We start from the raw sequence: 17847 nt of genomic DNA on the forward strand, positions 1-17847 counted from the left end.
ACCCATGTCATCATTACTACACCTAATGCTGCTTTGATTATTACTCCTGAGGCTTGAGTGAATGCATTTGTGATTTGTCTTCTACTTTTAGCACAGTGTGGGTGAGTTTGAATATGCGTTACTTAACAATAATCATATAACATTTACTTTCTTCATCTACAATCTGTTCTAGTCAGGAATAAATCTAATTCTCTTATGTTCCTTTTGGACTGTCTCTTAAAATCTGATGATCATCATTCTGAACTTTATTTTTCTTTTAAAGCATGCCTTGGCCTCTGTTAATTTTAATTTGTAGAGTCGTAGAGATGTACAGCATGGAAACAGACCCTTCAGTCCAACTTGTCGATGCCGACTAGATATCCCAACCCAATTTAGTCCTACCTACCAGCACCCGGCCCATATCTCTCCAAACCCTTCCTATTCATACACACACCCAGATGCCTTTTAAATGTTGCAATCGTACTAGCCTCCACCACTTCCTCTGGCAACTCATTCCATACACATACCACCCTCTGTGTGAAAAGATTGCCCCTCAGGTCTCTTTTATATCTTTCCCTCTCACTTTATACCTATGCCCTCTAGTTCTGGACTCCCCCACGCCAGGGAAGAGACTTTGTCTATTTATCCTATCCATGCCCTTCATGATTTTATAAACGTCTATAAAGTCACCCCTCAGCCTCCGACACTCCAGGGAAAACAGCCCCTGCCTAGTCAACCTCTCTCTATAGCTCAAATCCTCCAACCCTGGCAACATCCTTGTAAATGTTTTCTGAACCCTTTCAAGTTTCACAACACCCTTCTGATAGAAAGGAGACCAGATTTGCACACAATATTCCAAAAGTGGCCTAAACAATGTCTCGTACAGCCGCAACATGGCCTCTCAACTCATGTACTCAATACTCTGATCAATAAAGGAAAGTATACCAAATGCCTTCTTCACTATCCTATCTACCTGCGACTCCACTTTCAAGAAGCTATGAACCTGCACTCTAAGGTCTCTTTGTTCAGCAACACTCTCCAGGACCTTACCAATAAGTGTACAAGTCCTGCTAAGATTTCCTTTCCCAAAATGCAGCACCTCACATTTATCTAATTTAAACTCCATTTGCCACTTCTCAGCCCATTGGCTCATCTGATTTGCTCATAATGAAGTATTAACATTAAGCGTTCCAAACAAGATTCATATTGGTCTTGACAGATTAACTCTGGTTCGCTTTCCAGAATTCTGAACAGACCTGCTGGGTTTCTCCAACACTCTGTTTTACCTCAGATCTTCAGTACTCTCCCTTTACTTTTAATATTAAAGATGCCTATCAAGCATAGAGAAAAAGGCGTTGGGCATGCGTTTCATGTGGGGGCAGGAATTCATGTATGTGTTTTTTTAGGGGTTGAGGGATATATGGCTACCAAGTGTGACATTGGATCTCATGGCTACTGAGTGGTGAAGGGAGAAGAGCCTTGGTGAGACCGCATCTGGAGTATTGTGTGTGTGGTTTTGGTCTCCTTATCTGACAAAAGATGACCTGGCTGTGGGTGGAGTGCAGCAAATGTTTAACAGACTGATCCCTGGGTTGGCGAAACTGACTGGATTGATTAGGATTATTATCACAGCAGTTTAGAAGAGTGAATGGGGATCTCAGAGAAACATGTGAAACTCAAACAGGACTACATAGAGTAAATGCAGGAAGGATGTTCATGATGACCATGGAGTCTAGGTTGTTGACAGTGAAGTACTGTCTGGATGACTTTTAAATATGGCATGTGGGAATTCAAGCCTAGAAGGTCGTGACAAACTTGAGAACTTCCTGCCCATAAAATCTGGTGTTTCATACAAGTATGCATTGTAATAAACTGGGAGCTATTAAAACATGTAGGAAAATCTGACCTGTCCCCAAGCAGTAGCTCTTAGACATGATTCCACACTTAAAAACAAAGGCTACATCTAAACAGCACTGAAGATTAAAGATGAATTAACTTCTTCTGGATGTTTACACCAATAATGCAACAGGGCCATATGAAAAAGGGAGAGATGTCAGGGTTTCAACAATTAAGTTGCACTGTGTTTTCTACCACTCTCTGCTAACTGGAACCTGCCAATGGTTGAGATCAAAATTCAAGCAGGGGTAACAGTGACCCATTTGAAATGTTGTCAGCAACATATGTAAGGTATTGGTGGTGGTTGTTGTATGAGATAGTTAGTACAGCAAAAGGTGACTGAGCATCATAAGATAAGTTCTGCCCATCAGGGTACAAGGACTGATCATGGGTGGAGCAGATCAGTTTGTGTGTATGTCCAATGTGTTCTAGCCATTTGTTGTTTAAAATTGCAAGACCAGTTCTAATGTTAAGTCCATATAGTTAATATTTAATCTTTAGTTGAGCCAGATAGTCTCAATAAGCCGTCATGAATTTCAGATGTGATCAAATTATTCTCTTTATCAAGACTAGGACTATCTTTTGCTGAAGGCTAAAAGATGGGTATCCTTCTCCATTTCTTATCAGTAAGTTAGACTACTACCAATAAGAAGGTTTGCTGGAAGGGAATTTATCCAAGAACACAAACAGACAATACACCATGTTGAAAGAGGGGTAGCTTTTACAACATGGAACAGTGTTAGGGGTTGCATTGGAGTTGGAATTGTTCATCTTGGGGACAGTTGGTTGTCTGAGCAAAGATACGGGACACCAGTATGCATGAGTGACACTACAGTCATGAATGTGAAGATATGCAGTTTATGGATTCCTGTGTCATATAATTTTGCTACAAGTACATGGCATACATAGGAAATATAATAGTTATAAATAGTTCCAACAGGAAACAGCTGCTATGCAATTTAACAATCATCATGTGACTTGTAAAGTTTTATCTCATAATCTGATATCAAGTTTGATTTCTACAGGAGATATTTTCCACTACTGTTGAATTCCTAAAGCTGGAAAAAATTGAAGTAGGTGGCGTTAGAGGAAATCTCCTCGGCCAGATGGTGCAGCAGATCTATCTGGAATTTTTAGAAAACATTAAAATCTTTGCTGACTGCACATACAACGCTTTGGACATAGCAGAACATGTAAGGAAAATTATCTGTGAGCAATGTAAGACTATCATGATAGCATTTAATCTTGTTATTCAAAATAATATATGCAAAAATGATTATTGTAACTAAAGTATTTCGGAATTGTCAGAATTGATAGGATTATTGAAAGGCTGATTGAAATGTTAACATTATTAATTTTGATAATTTCATGCTAAGAGTATGTTCATAGTTACATTGAATTTGCAGTGAGACATAATTTGATAGGCGTTCTAAAATATTTTTCAAACTTTACTACATGATGGTATTATCAAAATTATAATTCAGAAAATAATCTTTATACTTGGGGATATTTTTCACCAAATAAAGCCAAGACATTGACTCAAGCGTACTTGGCACAATCCCATAAGAAAACTCAGCCACAGATTCACAAATTAAAAGTTGATCTTTTGATTGCAACAGGCTCAGTAAATAGCTTGTTTTTGTTAATTAGGTATTTACATATTTTTATAAGTAGTTCAAACAGGTATGCCACATCTACCACTCTATTACACATGCATTGTGGAAGCACACTTCCAAACAATAATTTGTAGCACCCTAAAAATGAAACCTAAAAGAAACCTATTTCATGTTTCAAAGTTACTTAATAAAAATAACATTAGCGTGTTTTACATCTACCATGAAAATTAAATCATTACCCTTGAAGCTCTTGAAGTTCGCCAGTTCTATCCTCAACACCTAGGTAAATGTTCAAAGAAGTTCCTTCACTGTGATAAAATTAGCATTGATTTAAGCATTACAGTCAACTGGGATGTTGATTTTGTCATGCTTCCATGATATATGGATTAGTCCTGGATGGGCTGATATACATTGACTAAGAAAAAAAGTGTCACTTTTAATTTGTTCTTGGGCTATGCAAAATGTTCATATTTATTGTCCTCTGTATTATCCTGAAGTTGCAATGGTAAGCTGCTTTCTTGAACACTGTCGCCTTTATAACAGTCATTAGCTATAGAGTTACTGACTTTTTTATTTGGTAAGAAAGTACTGTGTATTGGTGGTGTGAGTGGATATTGAATTAAGTGGCAAGATATTGATTGCACAGATCGGTTTGAACAGAATTAATTTGAAACTTTTTAATACTCTTTGGACTGCATGCATTCAGCCGAATTTTCTACCATTCCCTTGAATTGTCCATTGTGGTGATGTTTTGTGAGGTCGAGAAATGGGTTGTTGTATAGTTTCTTTCCTATTCTTTTTGTCATAGTGTTGTCAGTGCTTTTGGCACTGGTGACCTCCAGGATGCTGTTAATAGGAGATGCAATAATTATGATACTGTTCAGGTAAGATATTGAAGCTTGATTAGATTCCCTACAGTGTGGAAACAGACCATTTGGCCCAACAAGTGCACACCAACCCTCCGAAGAGTAACCCACCCATTTCCATTTCCCTCTGACTAATGCACCCAACGCTATGGACAATTTAGCATGGCCAATCCACCTGATCTGCACATCTTTGGATTGTGGGAAGCACTTCTGGCATTGTGTCACTATTTGGGAAACTTGACTTGTTTGATCCTGTTGTCGAAGACTGGGACAAGTATGTGAAAAGAAGGTGTTACTTTTTCTGGGCAAATGACATTGGGCCAGATGAAAAGCACAGTAATTCTCCTGATGACATGTGGACCTGCAGCTTTTTCAATTGTTAGAAGTCTAACTTTACCTGAGGCATCAGATACTGAAACCTTTCAAGCATTTACAGATTTAGTGAAGGGATATTATGACCCCATGCCTTCTCTATTTCTGTGATGATATTGGTTTTACTTGGCAGTTTGAGAACCAGGGGAATCCATATAAAGATTTTTGACAAAGGTCTGTGATTTAGGTTTAATCGTAAGTGAGATGCTGAGAGACCGTTTGGTGTGGGAATAATGATGTCATCGTGCAAAAGCATTCACTAGCTGAATCCCAACTGGACTTCAAATAGGCATTAAAACTGGCTTTGTCATTAGAAAATGTGGCAAGTGGAGCATATGAGTTACAGGTATACTGATGGAAGTGGAAACCCTCAGCAGGCCAACTGAGTTTGGTGGACACCCAGCCTCATTCAGGACATATCTTTAACAGAAGAACTCTAGGTCGGCCCACAGCAAACCCCAAAGCAAAGCCAAGCCTCAGCCAAACCATTAACATTTTCTTGAGTCAGCATACTGGCAGCAACTACAATGGCCAGCTAGCCCAGATCCTCAAGATAGCAAAAAAAACTCCCACTAGATCAGAATTGAGTAAGAGAACTCATAGGCTGGCATCCAAGAGATTACACACTTACAGCTTGTTTGGACAGTTAAATTGCTACACCCAAATCAAATCCAGTCAAAGTGAAAATCTAGTTAAATGGTCACCCAGTTCTAATGAAGGTCAATACCGTTGTGGCTATATCAATGATTGGAGAACCAGTCTTTACCAAAGTTCGCTCGTGGCTTCAACCCTTAAGTTTGTGCGAGACATCTGCCACACTGACAACCTAAACTGGGGAACCCTGACAGCTTAAGGGTACAGCTTCCATTCTGGTCTCTTATGAGAAGCAGCTCATTCAGTTTCTGATTGGCTGTCTGATGAAATCCCAATTAAATACCTGGATGTTTTTCAGGAAGGTCTAGGAACTATCAAAGGGTCCAAGGTCACCTTACATGCTGACCAAGAAGCAGTTCCATGATTCTGCAAGGCCTCCCCAATGCCATTTGCCTCACAAGCAAAAATATAGGCAGAAATAAGGAGGCTAGAAAGCAAAGGTATCATCAAACCATTACAGTTTGCAGAATATGCAGCACCAGTCATCTTGTTTGTCAAGGTCGGTTTACTTCTGTGGGAATTTCAAACAAAAGATAAACTGCTTTTTGCAGCTGGATAAATACTCCATCCCTTGCATAGACAGCTTATATGCAAAACTGGTGGGGAGCTGTCCATGGCATGACTTGAGCCATGCCTACATGCAATTGCGATTAGATCATGATTCCCAGAAAAATCCTACAATTAATGCCCTTAAGTATTTGAACTAATATACAAAGCTTACCAGCAGGCAGTGGAAAACATTTTACAGGGTTTATTCCAGTTCACCAATTATCGGGATGAATTGCTAAAAACTGGGAAGACCAGTAAAGAGCATTTAGAGAACTTGGACATGGTGTTTCAAAGTTTCTCCAAGGAGGATATACACCTTAGGAGGGAAAAATGTGTGTTACAGATGCCCTAAGTGACTTACTTGATAGAGTTAACAAGACTGTATTACACCAGTTGGAAGATGAAGTGAGGTTGATCAAAAATGCCCCAGCTCCCACATCTGTGTTGGATTAGATTTGTGAATTATGACAGAAAATTCATACGTTAACTGGCCTCCATCCTGACACCCTTTATATCTGCTATTGAAAAAGGGTCAGCTTTGGAAATGTTCTTGTAGTCAAGTTGAGGCCTTTAGGGAAGTGAACAAACAGCTGTTGTCATCTACAGTGTTGACATACTATGATCGCCAACCAACTGACATACAATGACTCTCCATATGGTACCAGGTTAGTGTTGGCTCACTGATGGCCCAATGGAGAGGAACACCCGATACCATATGCTTCCCAGATATTGGTTGATGCCAAATGACGATATGCCAGATAGAGAAGGAAGGTTTACTGGCCATCTTTGGCGTGAGAAAGATCTACCTATACCTCAACGGATGTAAATTTGTAATAGTAATGAACCACAAACCCTGCTATGGCCACTTAAAGAAGACAAGGCCATGCTGTCCATAACTTCAGGCCAAACTCAGCAGTGGGCTCTTATTCTGAATGCGTACAATTACAAGTTGGAATACTGCCAGTGGGAGACCCAGTGACAAATGCGGATACATTGAGCTGCCTCCCCTGGTGGATACACCACCAGTGCAGCCACTAGTTGAACCTGTTCTAGTTTTACACTTTCTGGACACCCTTCCAGTCCCTGCTGACAATATCAGATTGTGGACACAAAATGATCCTGTCCTAACAAAACTAAAATAGCTGGTGGTGATGGGAGAAGCAGAAGGGCCATCACAACCAGAATTTAAACCTTTCTAGACCCAGCAAGACCAAATCATCATAGAAGATGGCATATTATTATGGGGAGCAAGAGTGATTGTCCTGAGCAAACGTCACCACCAGATACTGGCTGAATTCCTTCAAGGTCATGCAAGGCTTTCCAAAATGAAGGTGTTGATGAGAAGTATGTCTGATGGCCAGGATTGGATGCCGACATAGCCACGTTGGTGGGGAGGCCCCTAGAGTGCCAAAACAGACCCAAGTTTTATTGCCAGCAGCTCCCCAGATTCATGGGAATGCCAGGTAAGCCCTGGACTCCATTACGGGTTTACCATGTCAGTTGTTTCATGGCTCTTTGTTTTTAGTCATTGTGAACTCCTATTCAAAGTGGTTGGATGTGCATAGAGTTAATTCATTAAAAATGGGGCGATAATTAAAATGTTACGACCATCCTTTACAATACACAGATTTACAGAATGATAGAATCCCTACAGTCCCTAGAGATCACACTAACCCTTTGAATAGTGCAGAGGCGGTTCACCAGGTTGATTTCAGAGTTGAGGGGATTGGCGTATGAGGAGAGACTGAGTAGATTGGGATTATATTCATTGTAATTTCGAAGAATGAGGGGGATCTTGCAGAAACATAAAGTTATGAAGAGAATAGATAAGATAGAAGTAGAAGTAGACTGAATTGAGAAGGAACTTCTTCACCCACAGCGTTGTGAATCTGTGGAACTCCATGCACAGTGAAGTAATTAAAACTTCCTCACTGAATGTTTTTCAAGCTAAGATAATTTTTTGAACAATAAAGGGGTTAAAGATGATGGTGAGAAGGCAGGTAAGTGGAGATGAGGCCATGAAAAGATCAGCTGTGATCTTTTTGAATGGCAGAGTGGACTGGAAGGGCCAGATGATCTATTCTTATTTCTTAAAAACAGCACCCCACCTACAGCCAGCTCTCTATTCTATCCTCATAACCCACATTTCACATGGCCAATCCACCTACTCAACATATCTTTCGACTGTGGGAGGAAACCTGAGCACACAAAGGAAACCCACACAGACATAAGGGAGAATGTGTACACTCCACACACAGTCACCCAAGAGTGGGAATAAATCCAGGTCCCTGGTGCTGTTGGTAGCAGTGCTAACCAGTTATCCACTGTGCCACCTTATTTCTTGCTATTTTTTTCTCATTCTCCAATTTCCTCTTTAGTTTGGTTATCCTTTACTAGATTTTAAAACTTCCCCAATCTTCCGGCCTACACTGATCTTTGCATCATTGTATGTCTTTTATTTTGATACCACCCATAATGACTTCAGTCATTTCAATGATACTGCGAGTTTTGTCAGTCTTTCTTCCTCTGTGAAATATAATATATTGTTCTAATAAACTGTTTAGAAAACACTATTTAAACTCATCCTCTTGTGTCCTTTGCTGATTTGACTTGTCCAATGAACCCACACTCATTGCAGTAACTCTCTTGCAAAACCACACTTTATTTTTTTGATTAACACTTTGGCCTTCTGTGTTTCTACTGTTGGGCGGCTTATCAACATCTTCCTGTAGTGAATTATTTCCTTTGGTATTTGTTATCATTTTGATCCCTGTTAATGCAATACTGAGTAAGCTAGATCTTTATTATGATCTTTTAGAGAATACAATGCATTCAGGATCTAAAGTTATGGAAATAAGTTACATGATTTCAGAACTGAGTTGTATTACAAAAAAAATGCCTTTATTGAATGGAGCAAAGATAAGCAATAATGACTAAGTAGGTACACTGAAAAGTAGGTACAATGATCTTAAACCACATTATTTCTTCCCTTTTGTCCTTGAACTGATTTCGTAGAGCATTTAGCAGTCAAGGTTGTTTCTGTGCATTTAGAGTTGGATGTAGGCCAGACAAGAAAATGATGGCAGATTTTCTTCCTTTCAAGGACATTAGTGATCCATGATAATCATTGATAGTTGTCATGACCATCATTACTGAAAATAACTTCATATTTTAGGTCTTACAAATTAGACTTTTATTCCACTAGCTGCCATGGTGTAATTTGGTTCTGCATCCCCAATGAATTGCACAGGCCTTTTAATTTCTAGCCTAGTGACATTACCACTAAGAATCTCTAAGCACCAATCTTTCTTAGCTGCATCAGGCATATACTGCTTGAGAGCTTCTTTCACCCTGCTCTCAGCTAAACTGAACTCTCAGTGACTCCTAGGGACTTCTTTTTATTCCTAAACTTTTGTTATGACAAGAGCCACCATTTCCTTCTGAGCCTTACTGCCTGAACTTTGCTAATAGCTGCACTTTTGCTGGTTGGATCCACTTAGTTAAAAATTACACAACACCAGGTTATAGTCCAACAGGTTTAATTGGAAGCACACTATCTTTCAGAGCGCCGCTCCTTCATCAGGTGCCACAACCACCTGATGAAGGAGCGGCGTTCCGAAAGCTAGTGTGCTTCCAATTAAACCTGTTGAACTATAACCTGGTGTTGTGTGATTTTTAACTTTGTACACCCCAGTCCAACGCCGGCATTTCCACTTAGTTCAGCACTATCTCTGCTTCAAGCTGCAACTAGCCCCTTTGCATACAATCACATAGCTTCTGAAGACCCACCTATCTCCATAATAATGTAGTTTGCTCTGAATTGTCCTTTGTACAGACTTCATGTTGTGTTCTTGATTCGCAAGTTCTTTGACCTGACGAATGGGATTTTTAACCTTAAACAGTTTACTGAATGTCTTAATGTAATTGAGTTTTAATTCCAAAAGAGGCAAACTCTCGTGACTGTCAGTGTGGCACAAAGTATAGACAACAAATCTCCAGATCTGCAATTTCAGCTGCTGTTTCTGGTCCTATTATTTTAGTTGTTGACCTTTGGCTTCAAGCAACATGAAACCAGGCTTTCAAGTGTACTGGACGTGCTTGTACTTCATTTGAGTTCATATCATTTTCTACACTAAGCCTTTATTAATTATAAATTATTAATAAAAACACATGAATCATAAATGAAATATTCACAACATAATCTCAACCCAAACTAATTCTGCATCTTGATATTCTGTTATGAAGACCCTTTATATTTAATATTATATGTGAGAACTTTAAGTTTTGAAGCATTGTGGAGAACACATTTGTTTCAAGTTCATTATGGACATTGGAGTCATTTTTAACAAGGCTTCCTGTAAATCATCTGACTTTTACTTTTTAATGTTCTGACGACCTCCTGCTTGTACTGTTTAGAGATGAGGTTGTCATCAGTTGGGGAAGAGTCCTATGAAGAAGACACTGTCAGCTGATCTCTTGAGATCAGACTGAAATCTATTTGTTCTTCTGAAACATTGATTAAAGGAATTCCTGAATATTGTTTTAAAAGAGCAAGCTGTCTCTGCTAAGATTCCATAGTCAACTCTAAGTACCAGATAGCATGATTAGACATGAATTTTCCACACCTGATCTTTTTTCTTCTTCAAAGACTAAACCCATTGGCCAAATTGTTTTACAGAAAACCACCTCGTGCAGAGAAATATGTTTTTGATCTATTACCTAGCATACAAACATATGTGTGTTTTGGGCTATTTATATGGATAAACATTAAATAGTACTTCTCGTTATTTACTTTATGTTTTAGCTAATGTTTTATCTTCATTGGATAAATTTTATTTCAGATTAAACCAATATTTTCGCATTTATCAAAGAAACCTCATTAGTATTTCTCTTCTTTAAAAAAATCTGATCAAGATAAGGTTTTTAATTGGCTGCCTTGGGACCTGGGAATTTCTGCAGATGTAATTGTAAAAACACATAATTTGAAATTAGAAGACAACAATGCAAAACCAGGCAGTGATTGCATTGAGTATTTGAAACAAATCAGTTGCAGATGAAGCGATTTGAAGTGCAACAAAAATGAACTGATACTGAGAGTTATAGGGAATGCTTGTTGAAAAGAAAAGTAATTCTTTAGTTTCCAAATGAACTACATAAACCTATAATTATACTTAAGGATACAGGAGTCACCCAAACATGCTGAGGAAATGCAGGATATTTCCTCTGGAGAGTGAATGCTAAAATTTGAATAAACTTAATTACTGGAGAATGTATAACCCACACCTTTGTACCAGGTCCATCTGGAGTGTGATCTGATGTCTGCAACAGTACCTGTAAGGTTTGACTATAGTTGACCAGTGGATAGAGTTAACTTAGTCTGAGTGAATAATTTTACAAGAAGTAATAGCTTCTCTAGTATTAGCAGTTCAAAAAAGTGATAATCAATGAATACTGATCCAACCAGTGATGCCAACATCCCATAAGTGAATTAGAAGTCGGCAATAAGTCAATTAAATATCAATGTTAAGAAGGAGGAGGTGTTGCATGTCTTGAAAAACAGTAAATCCCCAGCACCTGATTGGCTCTATCCCAGGATACTGAAGGATGTAAGGGAGGAGATTGCTGAAGTCTTGACAGAGATTCTTTATGTCCTCTTTAGCCACAGATGAAATCCCAGAAGACTGGAGACTAGCCAATGTTGCCCATCTTGGGCAAAGAAACAGCTGTGATAATCCAGGAAATTATGGGCTGCTGTGCCTTACATCAATGGTAGTGCAATTACAGGATTGACTTGTATTTGGAGAAGAATGGACCTCCAGGCTGAAAAACATCCTTCTACCACTACCCTCTGCCTTCTATGGGCAAGCCAATTCTGAATCCAAGGGCCAAGTCACCATGGATACTATACATCTTAATCTTCTTGATGAGCCTACCATGAGGGATCTTGTCAAAAGCCTTGCTAAAATCCATGTAGATGACATCCACTGTTCTACCCTCATCGACCACCTTCATCACCTGCTTGGAAAATTCAAGCATGTTAGTAAGACATGACCTGCCCTGCGCGAAGCCATGCTGACTGTCCCTAATTAGGCCAAATGTGTGTAAATTCTATCCCTAAGAATTCTCTCCAATAACTTTCCAACCACCGATGTGAGACTCACCAGTCTATAGTTTCCTGAATTATTCCTATTTCCCTTCCTGAACAGAGGAATGACGTTAGCTACTTGCCAGTCCTCTTGGACATCTCCAGTGCCTAGCGAGGGTACAAAGATCTTGATCAAGGCCCCAGCAATCACCTCTCTTGCCTCTCTCAACAACTTAGGGTAGATACAAGAGGGCCCAAAGGATTTATCCATCTTAATGCTCTTCAAGAGACCCAAGACTAGTTCTTGCTTGATCTCAAGATGCCCTAGCATATTAGCATGCTCCACACTAATCTCACTATCCTCCATATTCTTCAATGCATATTATTCTTTGAGGGTCTCACCCACATCCCCTACCTCCAAGCACAAGTTCCTTCCTTTATCCTTGAGTGGCCCTATCTTCTTCCTAGTTTTCTTCTTGATTTAAAAAAACTATATATAATGCCTTTGGATACTCTTTAATCCCACTTGCCAAGGACCTTTCATAGTCCACCCTTGCTCTCCTGATTGCCCAATTGAGTTCTTTCCTGCTTTCTTTACATCCAGCACCACTAATCCAGAATCTGGTTTCCAGCATCTGCAGTCATTGTTTTTACCTTATTCCTCATGCCCTGTCCAATTTTAGCATCCTGATTAGCCAAGGATTCGTTACCTTGCCATCCTTGTCCTTCCTCCTTACTGGAACATGCTGGTCCTGAACTCTGATCAGTAGGTCTTTAAACAACTCACATGTCAAATGTCTACTTGCCTAATAACAGCAACTTCCAATTAACAATCCCCAATAATTTTCCTCACCCAATTTAGTACCTTCCTACAAGGTCCTGACTTGTCTTTATTCATAATAACTTAAAACTTAAGGAGTTGTGATCATTGTTTCCAAAATTCTCTCCCACTGAAATGTCAGTCATCTGGACAGGCTCATTAGCCAATACAAAGTCCAGTATGACCTCTCCTTATTTGGACTATCCAAGTACTGTTTCAAGCAACCCTCTTTGGACAGAATTTGTTAAGTGCATCCATCTAAGCTTCTTGCTCTAAGGGAGTCCCGGTCAAGACTGGGAAAATTAATCACCCACTATGACAACCCTGTTGTTATTGCATCTTTCCATAATCTGCCTGCATATTTATTCCTCAATGTCTCAGTGGCAATGCTACCAGAATGATTGCATTCATCTTATTTTTGAACTCTCCCCATATTGCCTCAGTGGATGAGCTCTCCAGTATGTCCTCTCTGAGTGCAGCTGTGACATTCTTTTTAATTAGTAATGCAACTCCTCCACATCTTTTACCTTCCTCTTTATCTCATTCAGAACAACAGAATCCTGGAAAGTTGAGCAGCCAGTTCTGTTCCTCCCTCAATCAAGTTATTGTGATGGCTACTACAACATAGTCCCATGCACTGATCCAGACTTTAAGCTCATCTGCTTTACCTATAATATTCATTGCATTGAAATAAACACACTTCAGTCCTCAAGTACCATTGTGTTCATTTACCTGTCACTGCCGGCCTTTCTTTTATGACTTACTGGCCTAACATCTACCTTCCCATCAATCCCTCCACTTGCTGACTAGCTGCTCTGATTCCCAGCCCCCTGCTGCTGTAGTTTAAATCATCATGAGTAGCACTAGCAAACTTCCCTGTAAGGATATTGGTTCCCCTCCAGTTTAGGTGCATATTGCCTAGAGTTTAAGTAGTAGAAATTGGCCATTTGGCCCTCTAAGCATGCTCTGTTATTCAACAAAATTAAGACTGATCTGTTTATGCTGTGATTTCCACTTCACAATTACCCCAATACCTCTGATTCCTTGCCTAACAAGAATATATTAACTTGCTTCTTAAAAGAAATTCCAAAATCGCGCAACTCTCCAAGAGAAAAAGATTCCCCTCATCTCTGTCTGAAAAGATTTACTCTTTGTTTTAAAACAATGTCCCCTCTTTCTAGACTCACCAACAGAAGTAGCATTTTTTCCATTTCCAAACTGTCAAGACCATTCAAGATCTTATTTGTCAATCAAATCCTCTGTTTTTTGTTAAAATTCCAATGAAAACAAGCCCAGTCTATCAATCTTTCCTCATATGACAACCCATCCATTTCAGGTATGAATCTAGTAAACCACTTCCACACTGCCTCCAACTCATTTACATCCTTCCTTAGATAATCCAACCAAAGTTGCACATTTTGTCTGAGATGTGACCTTACCAGTGCCCTGTATAACTGAAGTTAAAATCCTTATTTTTATGTTAAATTCCTTTTGCAATAATGGATCGCTTTCCATTAGCCTTCTTCACCACTTGCTGTACCTGCATGCTACTTTTTAGTGACTTATATAATATCTGGATCACTCTTCAGAACTTTGTTCTCATTCTCTTTTTAAATAACCCTCTGCTATTTTTCAATTTCACATTTTACCCACATTATATTCCATTTCCTGTAATTTTGCTGCCTCGTGGCTAAGGAATACACCAATACATTTAATACCTTAGCCATCTCTTTTAAGACCATAGAATACAATCCATCAAGTCTTGAAAACTTATCAATTCACAGGTCCATCAGTTTGCTCAGTACCTTTCCCAGAGTGATTATAATTTCCCTAAGTTTCTCCGTTGCTTCAATATTCCTATTTATAGCTATCATTGCAATATTTTCTTGTGTTGTGTATTGTGGTGACAGGTGTAAAACATCTATTCATTATCTACTATCAACTCTCATTCTCACCCTGTAAACGACTAACTCTTGCTTTATTTACTCTTTTCATTTCTAGGTGCCTATAAAAACTTATTGCTTTCTATGTCTAACTAGTTTATTCCTATGTTCTAATTTATTTCTTATGATTAACCTTTAATTATTCTTTACTGTTCTTTATGTTTCTGACCAATCATCTGTCCTACCACTTATCCTTGCACAATTATTTGCAAATTCTTGAGGTTTGATACTTTTCTTAACTTGTTCAGTTAACCAAGGATAATGGGCCCTCCCATGGGTGTTTTGTTTGTATTAGGAATGTACTTATTTGGCATATTCTGAAATATCCCTTTTAAGATCTATCAGCTGCTTCAATATTGATTTATCTTCTCATAATATCCTAATTTATCCTTATTGGTTATGTGCAGATAAATAGGCTCAAGTGAAAGCAAAATCCACTATATGTTGGAAAGTCACTTAATTGAACCTGGTCAATGCAGCTGGAGTTCTCCAGTTGTGTTAGTGCCATAGCTTGATGGTTAAAGCAAATTATGCATAGACTATAGATTTGAATTGATTTATTTACTGTCACATGTACTTGTTACATGTATTTGTTACAAATACAGTGAAAAGTGTTGTATAATGTTGCCATTCTCCAGCACCATCTTAAAAACACAGAAGATAAGCCAAAACATAGAAAATAAAGATAGAAAATAAAGAATTAAAGTTAAAAGTAGTAGAGTCTGCATAGTTTTGTTAAGGGGAGATCATGTCTGACCAACTTGATTGAATTTTTTTGAAGAGGTGACCAGGTATAGATAAGATAGTCTACTTGAACTTCAGCCAGGCTTTTGACAAGGACCCGCATGGGAGACTTCCTCACCACTGTTTACCACTCCACCAATTTTGCATTATCTGCAACTTACTGATCAATCCTCCTACATTCAAGTCTAAATCATTTATACATTCCAGAAAGAGCAAGGACCCCAACACTGATCTCTGCAAAACCTCATTGATCATAGGATTCAAGTTACAACATACCCTTTGATCACCATCCTTTGCTTCCTGTCACTCAACCATTCTTGACTCAATTAGCCAAATTTCCTTGAACCCCTGGGGTCTTACCTTTGCTATAAGACCCACTCATTATTTAATTTAAAGTCCTGTTTACAGCACAAATTATAAGATTTACCAGGATACAGATCCCAGCGCAGTTCCCCTGAAGACTGTCCCAATGAAACTCTCCCTCTTTCCTAAGTACTGGGAAGGTATCTTAGATCTTCCACTTGTCCAAGAGATTCATCTTTCTGTGATTGTAATAAGTAATTTAACTAGTTAAAGTGTAAACCTAATGCAACAATTATATCTCCCTTGCAGCAGCTTAATCTATGTTCTCAGATAGGAGGAAAATTCTTTAATACTCATCAAACACTCACTCATTTACCTGCTTACCTAATTTATGGGTTCTGGCCCTCAGCTCTCACTTCTGCCTGCTGCTTTATGGTTTCCTCTCTCAGAGCGCTTCTTTTTGTAAAAGGTCAGAACAGTATCTCTAGCCTCTAGTACCACATCCCCTCCCTTACCAAATTCACAGGCTCATACTCAATCCCAAGCTCACTTGTTGCATAAAAAGACCACCTGCTTTTGTATTAACTTAAATTCTACAGACCTGATCACTAGCCTGATAACTAGCCACTTAATTAACTAACAGTTGCCTCTCCGGCAAGGAGTTTGTATATTTCTGACTAAGACAGAAAGAAGTCTAGAGTGTAGTGCTGGAAAAGCACAACAGGTCAGGCAGCGTCCGAAGAGCAGGAGAATCAACATTTCGGGCAAAAAAAAGGCTTTGATGCAAAACATCAATTCTCCTGTTCCTCGGATGCTGCCTGACCTGCTGTGCTTTTCCAACATCACACTCTCAACTCTGATCTCCCCAGCATCTGCAGTCCTCCCTTTCTCCTAAGACAGAAAGAAGCCTCGCTATAACAGCAGGTTGTGGTTAGATACTAAATACAAACTTGATTTATTTAGCGTATCTGGTCAGCATGAACGAGTTGGACTGAAGGGTCTTTTTCTATGCTGTACATCTCCATGACTCTGTGACTAGATCTTAAAAAGAGATTAGTGTGCTAGCTTATTTAACAAATTTTCGAGGTCAGATCTGTCTCAAGCTGAATCAGTCAAAAGCTTTGTGCTTGCTATCATTTCTGCCATAATGGATTACACTTCAGTCACATACTGGTGGTGCAATGTGAAAGCCAGATTGAGAGACTTTGTTATGGGAGGTGGAACCATCACTTGTGTGCACGCTTGTTTTTTAAGACACTGTCCAGATCCACTGTGCTTAATTTGCAAGTTAGCAGATTAATTGTCACATTCTGATTCTCAACAATTCAGTGCTTATAGACACTCCCATTTTCAGCACAGCATTGAGGTGGGAACCATTTGGCAAACATTTTGTGGAATTTTGGAAGAGAAATGGCATGAATGAGAGCTATTGAGGTGAAAGGCTTTTAAGTCCTCACATGTCATCTTTCAATGATAAGGGTCATATTGAGTCATGACCATTTCTTGTTTTCTGCCTCTCCCTGGTGTTCTGTAATCTTTTTTCCTCTAAGGAAAGGTTTCACCACAGGAAATAACATCACCGCAGGAAATGACATCACCAACCCAAAGAAACCCAAACATTTCAATAGAAAGCAGGAATTTTCAGCATTGCTTTGCCTGCGGCCCACTGAAGATGTTACCTAGTAGGGTAACGAAACGTCTGGAAATGAACCTTCCAGTTCAGCGAGCAAACCTACATCCAAAACCTCAACCTGAGCTACAAATCTTCTCAAAACTCGCTAGGATAGTGTTGAGGTTTTTCAGTATTCTTTAAACTGCATTCATCAGGTAAAAGGTGGGAAGATAACATATTTGCAATGTAACTTGATGTTTTTGGAAATTATGAGGCATTGGTATTAGATACAAATAAGAGAGAGTGATTGTGGTGGTAGGTTAAGTAATTGGAGATATGAAAAGGTTCTTCAAAACAAAAGAACAAATAGATGATTCTTCAAGATTCTTTAATTGAAGGAGTACTGTG

General features: G+C 39.0%; 1 protein-coding gene across 1 annotated transcript in view; it reads left to right on the plus strand.

The window, feature by feature from the left end:
- LOC122562216 (dynein axonemal heavy chain 17-like) overlaps nucleotides 1-17847 on the plus strand; it is a 471020-nt gene that overhangs the window by 44069 nt on the left and 409104 nt on the right. Inside the window, exon 9 of the mRNA XM_088000362.1 lies at nucleotides 2901-3068. Within this exon, the coding sequence (XP_087856488.1) occupies nucleotides 2901-3068 (168 nt within the window). The remainder of the gene's footprint in view (nucleotides 1-2900; nucleotides 3069-17847) is intronic.

This window comes from Chiloscyllium plagiosum, unplaced genomic scaffold, assembly GCF_037043375.1.
Source record: "Chiloscyllium plagiosum isolate Xiang-an unplaced genomic scaffold, Cpla_swu_hap1 HiC_scaffold_25, whole genome shotgun sequence".
NCBI classification, from domain to species: Eukaryota; Metazoa; Chordata; class Chondrichthyes; order Orectolobiformes; family Hemiscylliidae; genus Chiloscyllium; species Chiloscyllium plagiosum.